The 12,367-nt window shown below is 39.2% G+C and overlaps 1 protein-coding gene and 1 long non-coding RNA gene across 2 annotated transcripts in view; one reads left to right on the plus strand and one right to left on the minus strand.

Moving 5' to 3' along the window:
• Window positions 1-216: 216 nt before the first annotated feature.
• LOC127568603 (uncharacterized) lies at window positions 217-3,580 on the minus strand. Its single transcript, XR_007956038.1, has 2 exons — window positions 3,208-3,580; window positions 217-1,002 (listed from the first exon to the last, which is right to left on the minus strand). It is a non-coding gene; the product is annotated as an uncharacterized LOC127568603 (long non-coding RNA).
• LOC127568602 (BRD4-interacting chromatin-remodeling complex-associated protein-like) overlaps window positions 2,056-12,367 on the plus strand; it is a 44,963-nt gene continuing 34,651 nt past the window's right edge. The window contains exons 1-2 of the mRNA XM_052012553.1: window positions 2,056-2,116; window positions 11,991-12,036. Of these exons, the coding sequence (XP_051868513.1) occupies window positions 11,996-12,036 (41 nt within the window). The 5' untranslated portion in view covers window positions 2,056-2,116; window positions 11,991-11,995. The remainder of the gene's footprint in view (window positions 2,117-11,990; window positions 12,037-12,367) is intronic.

Genomic DNA, 12,367 nt, shown 5'->3' on the forward strand with positions numbered 1-12,367 from the left:
AAGCAGATACAACAGCAAATCTTTACGAGGCATTTAGACAGGCACTTGAACAGGCAGGGAATAGAGGGATATAGACCACGTGCAGCAGATGGGATTAGTTTAATTTGGCATCATGGTCAGCAGAGACCTGGTGGGCCAAAGTATTCTATTTGTTACTCAAAGTTTCATAGTGCATCAAAGTTACAGACTTAGATAAATTATGAAACATTGTCAAGATAAAAATCAAAAAATCTTACAATATTTATTTTCCAAACACTAAACACAAACTTGCTTTGATTTACAATAATATTTAGTCAGTGAACACACTATTCAACATTGCAGGTAACTGTCATTATATGCCACTAATTTGTTCTAATTTGTTTAAAATATCAGTTTGTTACGTATGTACAATTTTTTCATTTATCCAGGAAATTGTTAACAAATATGCTTTTTCAGTATTTGATAATAATGAATTTGATATTCCATCCATTACCCTAACCCTGTTTCACTTGCAACAGAAACCCAAGTACTTCAAAAAGAAAATGGTTTAGAATCAGCACAGTACATGGACAGATATTTTTTTCTCACCCCGTTGAATATATATACTTTAAATTCGACAACTGAGGTTGGTTGCTTTGATTTATATGAAAATGTAATTCAATGGTAAAGCAGGATTACAAATTTGCGGGATTTAGCATCTAATTAAGCAGAATAAAACTCCAGAGCTGAATGAACCCCTCCCCCAAACTTTTTTCCGACCTTTCACAGAACAGCGTCGGAGTTACTGAAAGTGGAATTTAGTTTTACGGAACGGCGAAGAACCAACGTTAACACATCAGGACGCAGAAATTAGAAAAGACCATTCTGCAATCTGCACTGCAACAAAAATCACACGATATTGTAGATTCAATCGGAATTACAGAAAGTTGAACATTTCTCTCGGTCCTTTCCCAACCAGCAGAATTCCAACACTGCAGACCAAAGTTCGGGGTCTATTGGTGAAACTCAGATTCATTCCTCCTACTGAAGGCATGGATACAATATGAAAAGTCACGACCGTAGATCCCTCTTTAAAGAAGTAGCCCAACGCCGCTCGATAAAGGGCGGACTCAAGTCAAAACAAACTTTATATGAAACATAATAACAGCTGAATGCTGCCCACTGCAACCACTGACAACCCCTCCCTTCCGGACCTGTCATTCTCAGCTAAAAGGCTGACCAATGAGCGGAGGGGGTGGGCGGTGCTTCTTCCGCGGGCCAATAGGGTGTCGCGTGTGGTGTCGGTGCGCGCGTTGTCTTTGTTCGGGGCAAGGACCCCGGCGCCATGCTTGGCGCTTCGAGCAGTGAGAGAGAGGGAGGGGGATGGAAGCTTTTCACTTTGCTTGTTGAAGATACACAACAGAAAACGATTAAAATATACACGCAATCGAGACGACTTAACTTTGAATAAAGTCATTCTTTCAAATAGCTTTGTCATGTGATTTTTGGGACACCCTTTTGGAACACATTCCAATTAATTTAAATAATATTTAAATTTATTTCATCCTATGTCTCCAAATTCGTTCGTATAGATTTCCAAGATAAGGACAGATCAATGCAAAATTTAAAAAAAGCTACGTAACCGAGATATCTATTTATAAACCTTTTCCCGTAACTGATGAGGGTGGGTGGAGAGCAATGGAAAGCCTCAGCACCGTCTTTTTATTATTCATCGAAAAACAAAAGAGAGGAATGAGGAGGTGGGGGTGGAAAGAGAGAGAGAGTGAGAGAGGGGAAAAAAAACACTTCATTAAAAGCATTTCCAAAACGACAGCTGTCAGTATTTTTTTTCGGGTGAAGCAAAAGAGCGAAGAAGTTTCAAACATCCCCCCCCCTCCCCTTCCAAATTAAAAAAAATCTAAACACGGAACAAAGTGAAAAAGATGCATTTAATAAAAAAAATTAAAGAGGTGCCGCTTTAAAAAAAAACGCATACAACTTATGAGGAGAAAAATTATATATTTTTTTCCTTGCAGGAAAATGCCCTGAACAGCTCTTATTTTTGTGTGTGTGTTGAGTGGATTTTTTTTTGTTCTTGGTCATCTCGCCCCTGATTTGATGGCGAGGAAACCCCGTTGACAAGGCACGCTTCATGACGGTGAGTTCCTTCAGTGTATTATAATTTTGCGATAAAAATTTCAAGGAAAAAAAACAACTCCTTCGGGGAGGGGGGGAAAGGAAAAAAATAGGGTCTAAGGGAAATATTTTTTTAGAAAAATCACCTCCCCGCCTTTAGAAGCAGCAGCAGAAAGAGGAGGGGAAAAAAAATCACCCATCAACGACAACAGTAACCACCACCACCACCACCAAAAGAAAAGCTACTGCACCTTTTAAATCTAAAAAAAACTCTTCGCCCCTCATCTCCACCCTCTCCCCAAACTAAATGAGTCATTGATTGTAAAGAGCCGTTCGAAAATATAGTTTTACTTTCCGCCCCCGTGATCACGATGAGTTTAAAAAAATAGACGCCCGAGAGGGAGAGGGAAATAATCGTCTGAAATCCCTCCCTCTTTTTCCTGCTTTCTAAGCGGTTTTATCTGGAGTCACGGGCGGTTGTTGGAAGCGCCATTTGGTAAATGGACCTCACGGGGTTATTTTTCAAACCGACGGTTCTAGATTTTCCCAGTAGATTTTTTTTCCGTTTTCCTCCCTTTCCATCACCATTCCTCGTCTTCCCCCTCCCCTCCTCCCCGAAGGAAGGGAGCAGCCCGCCTAAAGATGGATGGAGCCAGGCTCGTCGCTCACCGGCGGCTTTCCTCCCCCCCCCCACCCCACTTCGCAGCGCTCGGCTGAAGAGAACACCCCCGCACACCTGCCGATTTCTACTTGTTAGCGAGCAGTTGCTTCCTCCTGAGCAGCTAAAATAAAATAAACCTAAAGCCGACCCCGAGGAGGGGGAAAAAACAATGAAGCCGTTTGGTCTACTCCTCCTGTTCTTGTCGATGGGCGGGTTTGGAGGCCGATCTTTTGTTTTTATTTTCTGACTTTTAATTCCCCTCTTCCCTGCTCAAGGTCTCCGATTCATTTCTACTGGAGTTGTCCGAGTTTTTGTTTAAATTGAAGGCTTATTTTCAATGGCAGTGGGTGGTGGTTGGTTTCGCACAACATGGCGATACCAGTTATCCCTTTCCCCCTTATCTCGTTCAATTCTAAGCCGATTTCCCCTCCCCTCCTGCTGCTTGTACCGACCTCTGGAAATAAAATTTAAAACCTGGGCTAAGAATCGCCGGCATCGCTTTTCTCCTTTCATTACATTCGGCCCGTCACTTTTGCTGACTTCGCGCTGGTCCTACCTCGTCGGAAATGCTTCTTGATTTAAATGAGGACATTATTTTTTCCCTCCTTCACTGGACACCCAACTAAAGTTGTCGGGACCAGTAAAAGAAAACACTATCTGCTACTCAGTTTGTGGAATATGTTTTTAACCACTGCATCTCGCTGTGGGCGGGATTTGAAGTTGGGTTTCAACCCATCTTTTTTTTAAAAAGAACTGAAACTGCTCTCTCTTTTACCTTTAAACCCTGTTTTTTTTAAAGAACTGGGCTGTTGCAGTCATTTAATTTCCTTTTTTTGACGGCCCTAATCCCAGTGAAGCGCAGTGCCTTCCTTTATGGCCTTTTGCTTTCGTTAAAAAAGCTAAAGAGCACTGCAACAAACTACTGTACTTTCCTCTGACCACGTTGGCAATCCATAGAATAGAAATTGCCATTAAGAGGCGATGTTTAATTCAAAACTCGGGTCGTGGCGATGAACAAACTGGCGCCGTGCCAACAGCGGTTGCGCACTTTAAATTTGCTGAAGCGACGCCATTTTCACTGCTTGAGAAACCCAATGTTTTTCCGAACATTTTACCAGATAGAATCATAAACTGTTTGTAAAATGGTTATGTGGCTTGTTGGCTGCCTGTTGATCTGTAGCACGATATGTATTTAATGCCAACGGATGCTGTTTTGCGCTGAATAATAAAAACATCATGTACTTGTGCGTGTTTTTGTTGGGTATTTTAAACCATTCAATTTGCTTGCAAAGTATAATACGGTACGGCCCCTTAAAGTTACAAAAATTTTGAATTTCCTTCATTTTCACTGTTACAATTTTAATACTGCTTACATTGTACTCTAGCTCGCTATTTCAAAGAGTTCAAACATTAGGGGTTCTATAAAATACATTGCAATTTTCAATAGCGTTTAATCAAATATAAATTTGCTTTGATACAAAGGATTAGCATCCTTTATAAAGTCCATAAAAAGGTGCAAAAATATTGCTGAAGCAGATGATTTTCACGTATAGTACAAATTTTCAAAACTTGCTTGATCCACAGTAGGGTTATGCAAAAACCTTGGGTTTATTATATGCCATATGTTGTTCTTTGTGTTGGAGGAAGATATCTCTCTCGTTTCAAATGTATTACTTTTGTAATTGATAAATATATAATGCAGTATATCGTGTAGCAAGGGAATAGTACGGTTTGGTCAACTGAAATTTTGGCCTTGTATCCATTTTCCATTGCCTTATCATTGACAGCTGCACTTATTCCTACCCAGGCCCTAAATACAGGATTTTCTTCCATTAGGAGCATCTTAGAACTTTAGATTTACACCAAGCTTTTAGTAATCTGACTTATTATCTCTTTGTGTTACTTGGTATCCAATTTATTTAGGTTGAATGTTTACAGGAAATGCTTTTGTATTAGTATATATAAGATAGGAATCACATCGACAATAAGGTTCACGTAAAGACAACATTTCTTCAAAAGTGTTTCATTCACTGTCAAGCATTTTGAGACACCCTGAAGTTGGGAAAGGCATTATTTAATTGCCAAGTCTTTACAATCTTTTGATGGTTCTGGATCTACAATTTGCATTCTATAAAGTGTAATGTGGAAGTATCATGCAGGCATCAAAATGACTTAATGTATAGAAAGGTAACCGAGGGGCATAAGGGGCAAATCTACACAATATTGTGAAGTTTTAAAGTAGAGTAAATGTGTTGAGTTATAAATAGAAAATTATACCAGAGATAAAAGTTATCATATAGTGCTGCTAGCATACCAATTAACCATTTTAGTAGCCTCTATATGGATGAGGGAAGCTTGCTCAGAGTACAGTTTGTGTCCAATAACTGAGGTAAAATGTCATTATGATTAATGAAGTTGCAGATGAAATGTAAATGATACAGTTCATCTTGCAGTATTCAAAGGTGAAAAAAGGATTTTCTTGGCGAGGTGGAGCATGTTTTATAGTGTTTGATTCAAACAATGTGCAATAGCACACTCAAAAATTCTGGTCATACATTCTGTTTGCATTTTCCTGCAAATAATCACATTTTTAGTGATATTTATTATTAATAATAGTGAAAATACTATTTTCTAAGTGTTATTACGTATAACAATTTTTCAGTGGTGGCCTACCACTGAATCAGAAGATTGTGAGTTCAAGTTCTACTCTGAGACGTTAAACAAAGATCCCATGAGATTTCCAGCTGTCTGTATAAGATCCTATGGTTCTGTTTCAAAGAAAAACTTTGAATGTTATTGGGTATCCTGGTCAATATTTATCCCTTACTCAACATCACAGAAAGATTATCTGGTCCTTATCTATGATCTTGCTGTGTCTGAATTGTCTGCCTTTTTTCTTGTCTTACATGACAACTCTTGCAGGATTGTAAAGGTCATTGAAACATTCTGAGATTATGAAGGGCACAATATAAATGCAATTTTTTTTGTTTTTACACATTATTAATCACTGTAGGATATACAACAATTATGAGTCTTGATAATGTTCCACTTCTCCAAAGGCACATTAAATGGGTGATAATGTGGTGGGCAACATATGCTTAGGCCCTCTGCTGTAATACTAAATTGCACATGATACCCTGGAATGCTGATTCAAGATACAAATAACCATTATCCATTTTAAAGTTTTACTATTGGGCTATCCACCTCAGGGAGGAATCACAGCTGAGCATTATTTCATGTACAATTTTAAAATTTGTTGATAGTAATCTGAATAGGGAATTCTTAATGTTCCCTTCAGATAGCCCTCCTGGTAAGTTTTAATAGTAAAACAGAGGCTGCTGATATCAACTGCACCACCACACTGGCATAAATGAGACAAAATTTGGAATCAAAAGGTGAATAATTATGAAAACATAGAGGGAAGGCAAATGAATGAAGTTCAGAGGGATTGAGGTGTTCTAGTGCATGAATCACAAAAAGTTAGTGAGCAGTCAAACAAAGGGGTTAAAGTTTAAGGACAGGGATGTTTTGTTCCAGTTGTACAAGGTGTTGATGAGGCTACTCCTAGAATACTGCAGACAGTTATGGTCCCTTACCTAAAAAAGGATTTAGTAGCATTGGAAGCACTCCAAAGGAGATTCATCAGGCTAATTCCTGGGATGAGAGGGTTGCCCTATCAAGAGAGGCTAGACAGTTTGGGTTTATGTCCTTTACAGTCGAGAAGAATGAAGGGTGATCTTATTCGAATATATAAGGTCCTAAGGGGGCTTGTCAGGGTAGATATTAAGATGTTTCCACAAGTGGGAGAGTCACGAATAAGGGGGCATAGCTGCTAAATATGGGGCTAGTCTTTTAAAACTGGGTTGTGTAGAAATTTCTATCAGATGGTAGATGACACTCTGGAATTCTTTGCCACCTAGGGAGGTGGAGGCCAGATCATTAAATATATTTAAGATGAAGATAGTTAAGTATTTGAAAGATCGAGGAATTGAGGGTTATGGGGAACTGACACAGAAGAGGTGTTGAGACCAACATAGATCAGCCATGATCATATTAGATGGTGGGCAGGCTTGAGGCGCTGAGTGGTCTACACCTGCTCCTATTTTCTTGTTCTTATGCACCCTTCAGCTACTCAGTAGATAAAATCAATGGAGTATTGGGAGAGGCTTCTTTGAATGAATTAAAGGATTTTAGTTTTCAAAATTTGATCTTTAATCTGGATGTGGATGGAATAGCTGAGTGCCAGAGAAAAGGTGATAAAAGCTCAAAGAACCTTTGCAAAACTAAAGTCAGTGGTGCCAAGGAAACTATTCCAATAGCTGGAATTGTACAGATGCATTCTTACACAAAAGAGGACAAATAAATCTGTTATTACCCCTTGGCACCACTCTCAGTCATCAGAAAATTAATGGAAGCTGACAGTGACAATGCTGTCAAGCAGCACCTATTCTCCAGTTGTTTGTCCAACAATATTTGCTTCGAGTTTAACCAGGAGCTTTTAGCTCCAAACCATATTAATGGTTTGGGCCAAAAATAGACCCAATAGTTAAAATCCACAGGTAGGAATTACTGCCATTGACATTGTGATAGTGTTTTGATTGAATATGAGATTAAGGAGCCCTAACTAAAATTTAAGTTAATTGGTGGGGGAATAGGATTGTTCTGTGAGCTGACATAGACTTTTTCTATGGTCTTTTTCTATGCCATAAGGAAATTTATGGAAAAAAATATATGGACTCCACAGCTTGGAGTCAGCACAAATGAAGATGTTGGAGTTCAATCATCTCAGCTCCATGACTGTAGGAGTTCCTCATTTTCTTTAGATCTTCCAGTTCAGTTTATTTCACAGGAGATGTGACACTTCCCTTTTTATGTACTATTTTCCCAAAATCTAGTGCTAGGAATACATTTCCAGATGAAGCAGTGATATACTTACAAATTGATATCATTTGCTGCTCATGATATGCTCTCTACTATGGGGAAAACTGACACAGATTGGGTATCTGCTTTGTAAAATGCCTCCATTCAGTCTGCAAGCATGACCCCGAGCTTCCACTTGCCTGTCTAATTCCAGATCTCATTCCCACTCTAATATCTCAGTATTTGGCCTTTTACACTGTTCCAACAAAGCCCCAGGAACAGCACCTTATCTTCCACCTATGCACACCTCAACCTTTTGAATTCAACACTAATTTCAACAATGTCAAATAATCAGATTTTGTATATCCAGCATTCAATTATTTTCTTCTGGCAATTTTTGATAATTATTTTGCCTCTCCTGTATATGCCTTCTCCAAGCATAGTTTTTGTTAGTCAGGTAGTCAATTGGGAAAGTGGGCAAAGGAATGGCAGATGGCATTTAACTCAGAAAAGTGAAAAGTGATGCATTTTAGGAAGTTAAACCAGGGCAGGACATACACAGTGAATGGCAGGACCCAGTGAAGTGTTGTTGAACAGAGGGTCCAAGGGAAACAAGCACATAGTTCCCTGAAAATGGCGGCACAGGTAGGAAGAAGGCATTTGGTGTACTTGGCTTCATTGGTCGGGGCATTGAGTACAGGAGCTGTGATGTCATGTTACGGATGTTGATGAGACCTCACTTGGAGTATTGTGTGTAGTACTGGGTGTACACGATTGAAGAATGTAATTAACTAGAGAGGGTGCAGAAAAAATTCACAAGAATGTTGTCAGAATTGGAGGACTTGAGTTATAAGGAGAGACTGGATAGTCTGGGACTGTTTTCCTTGGAGCAAAGGAAACTGATAGGTGACCTTACAGAATTTATAAAATCATGAGGGGCATAGATAGGAGAGGTAGTCACAGTCCTTTTCCCAGGGTAGGGGAATCTAAAACTTGAGAGAATAGATTTAAGGTGAGAGGGGGAAAAAGTGGTTCCGAGGAGTAAGTTTTCACACTGAAGATGGTGGGTGTATGGAATGAGCTGCTGGAGGAAATGGTGGAGGCAGGTAGAATTACAATGTTTAAAAGGCATTTGGACAGGTACAAGGATAGGAAAGGCTTAGAGGGATATGGGCCAGTGCAGCCAAATGGGACTAGCTTAGGTAGGCACTTTGGTTGGCGTGGATGACTTGCGCCAAGGACTTGTTTCCATGCTCACTCTATGAGATACACTCACTCTATGAGATAACAAAACATATTGGTGAATGCTGTGTGGTTGATGTAGTCTACATGGATTTAAGTAAGGCCTTTAACAAAGTTCCACATGGAAATATGGCTCAAAAGGTTAGAACCCATGGGATCCAAGACAGGTTGGCAAATTGAATCTAAAATTGGATGGTTAATAGAGGCAGAGAGTGAGGGTGGTTATGTTTGGAAGCCTGTGGATGAAACCAAGGGAAAGTTTCTGATTGTGTGAAAGTAAGTGGCAGCACCTGTGTTTTAAGTATACAGGAATGACCCTGAGCAAGTGGGTTAGGGTTAAGCTACTATGGCTGTGAATACTGGAACATATCCAGCAGAGAGGAAAAGGAAAAGGGATGGCACGCAGAAATGGTTCTTGTATAAATAGGAAGAAAGAGTTTGAGAAAGTTACAGAGCCCAAAGTTAGATAATTTAATAGTAAATCCAGAAGGCCCTTTGTTTCACCCTCATTTCAAAACTACTCAGAGTAACACATTTCTCTCATCAGGTCTGACGAAGGGTCCTTTATCTGAAATGTTCCCTGTTTCTGTTATCTCAGATGCTTCTTGACTTGCATAGTTTTTCCAGCATTTTTCATTTTCTGTTTGTTTTTAATCATGTTGGGTTAGTTTTTCTTATCCTAATCTCGCCTGCTGGACTGGTCTCACCACCTTACCATTGACAATTCATTACACAGACCCAGAAGCATAATGTGCTGATAACTACAGTAAATAAGCCATTTTGATTCATCCTATCACAGACAGTCCCTTGTTCTACACATCTGTCCTTCACCTTCTCTCCAACTGAAAACTAACGTATATCTTTTTCTTATCCAGTTCTGATGAAGGGTCGCAGATCGGAAACATTGACCATTTCTCTTTCCCCAGATGCTGCGTGATCTAAGTTTTTCCAGCATTTTCTGCTTTTACTGTTCCTTCACTTAAATTTTCATGATTTGTGTACAAGAGCATCCAGGTCCCTCTGAAAAACCAGCATCTTTCAGTCTCTCGATACTTAAAACATTTTTATATACCACAGTGGATGACCACATATTTTTCTGCATTATGTTCCATGTTGTCAAGTGTAGAGTTAACAAAGGTGTGGAAGAGGGTTTCATCTACAGATGAAGTGAGATCAGAGTTGTGAATGGTCTGGTTCATTTTCAGGTAGTTTGACAGGAAAAGGAATTGAGTCAGTGGCTAGAGAACAGCGATTGTGACTGGGACTGGAGACAACAGCTTGGTCTTTCCCATATTTAGTTGGAAAAAGTTTTTACTTATTCCTACTGGATATCAAACAGGTAGTTTAATTATTAGAGGCAGTGCAGAAATCTAGAGAGTTAGTTGTGAGAGAGGACATGTAGACACTGAGACTTAGGAGGGGACCAAGATTAGATTGACAGGAAACATCAGACATAATGATGCAAATGCAAATTTATTGCAGCTGATTGCCTGGCCAAACTGGATAGATGAGAATGAATCCAGATAAGTGTGATCCCTTCTAGGTCGATGATAGTGGAGAAACATCATGGAGACACAAGAGACTGCTGATGCTGGAATCTGGAGCAGCAATCTGCTGGAGGAACTTAGTAGGTTGAGCAGCAGCTATGGGGGGGAAAGGAATTGTTAATGTTCTGGGTTGACACCCTGCATCAGATTCTGATGCAAGGTTTTGACCCAAAATATCGATAATCCCTCTCCCCCCACAGATGCTGTTCAGTCCACTGAGTTCCTCCAGTAGATTGTTTGTTGAGAAATACTAGGGGTTGGATGGATGTGGTCATCTCTGTCAGAATTCTGCAGTTGAATGAGGAGAGGTAGCTTTGTTATAATCATATGTGGTGACATTAATGACTGCAGTGAAGCCGTTAAAGTTCCTTACCAAGGTGACAGGCTAATTGAAGGAATTAAATTTCTGGAAGGATGGACATTATTTAGGAAGTGAAAGCGTATACTTGGAGAAGGAATGGCATTCTGACAGATTTGAAAGGAAGGGGACAGTATATAAGGAGGGAGAACTGTTAACAGTATCTGGTATGATGGGGTCCAGGAAAAGATTAGATGGTTAGCATTTTAGTGGGAATAGGGTCCTGGGAGCAACAGAAAGCAGTCTTAGTGTACAGGCTGAACTTAAAGACTATTTAAGGCAATGGGATAGAAGCTAGTGAAAAAAGCAGGTTCATAGTTAGGGGAAGGGGAGTTGTTGGAAGATTTGCATTTGGAGCTGGGGAAGGGAAAGAAAATAGCAGGAAAAAATAATATGTTACTAATTGCCCTTAATGTGAAATGCAAAGGTAACTCTTGGCTTATTCATCTATTCCCAACTGTCTTCTTAAACCCCTTTCCCTTGCATTGCACCCTTGTCTCTGAGGGGAAAGGAGTTTAAGAAGAGTTCGGAGTAGATAAATGAAGCCAAATATTTCCTTTGCATTTCACATTAAGAGCAGTTAGTAACCTGTCATCTTTATATCAAGGAATCCAAATAGAAAGGACAAAGGCAGTAATTCATTATCTTCTCAGAAATTTGACACTTTAGGTATTACCTATGAACCTCCTTTGTAGAAGGGTGAATATTATGGTTCTTTGTATTTTCAGATTTGGACAGAATTGTTAAAGATGTCAGGTTTTGCCCCACATGTTAGAGTTGCTTGGAATTAAGGGCTTTTTCTGATTTTGAACTTGTTACACTAAGAAATACTACTGAATTTATGGTTTTATTTTGTAAATTGATGTTTTGTATTTTAGATTAGCTGATTTTGAAAAGTATGATAGTGTCGTATTTGCTGTATCTGTGCCTCTAAGGTATTCTGGCATTATTACAATGACATGATGAACAAATTCCAAAATATCCAACAACTTTTTCTCTTCTTTCACATGTCTTATTTGAGTTGAAGAGTCAGAGATATGTGATGTCAGCCATTTTAATAAGAACATTAACATTAGAAGTTGTTCATTCCCTTGGAGAGGCTAATAACAGGATTCATACTTGCCCTATCTGGTTTGTTCTTCAATGATGTGCAAAATTTTGGACAGAAAGTTTGATAACTGCAGTCGGAGGTGTGAAAAAAATGATTTTATTCTTTTGCCTTTTCTAGTTGTCATGGATGATGACGATGACCGTGATTTGCGAGATGTTATAGGGTAAGTATTCTCTTAAATTTGCATAATGTTCATTGGCAAAAAGATTTAAAAATTGTGTGAAATCTACTAGCATTGAGCCAGAAGGTTAGAGGATTTAAGGCTCTGCTTCAGGATTTAAGGACAACTTGGACTGACACTTCAAGTAGTACTGATGAAATACTATAGTATTGGAGGAGATAACATCTGGAAATGATGTTAAGCTGAGTTTCCATCTGATTGTTCAGATGGATATATATAACCCTATGGGCTACTTAAGGAAGAGGAGTGATTCTCATGACATCCTGGCCAACATTCAACAAACACCACCAGAAAATTGTTTATTTAACTGTTC

The sequence above is a fragment of the Pristis pectinata genome, chromosome 3 (assembly GCF_009764475.1).
Source record: "Pristis pectinata isolate sPriPec2 chromosome 3, sPriPec2.1.pri, whole genome shotgun sequence".
Lineage (NCBI taxonomy): Eukaryota > Metazoa > Chordata > Chondrichthyes > Rhinopristiformes > Pristidae > Pristis > Pristis pectinata.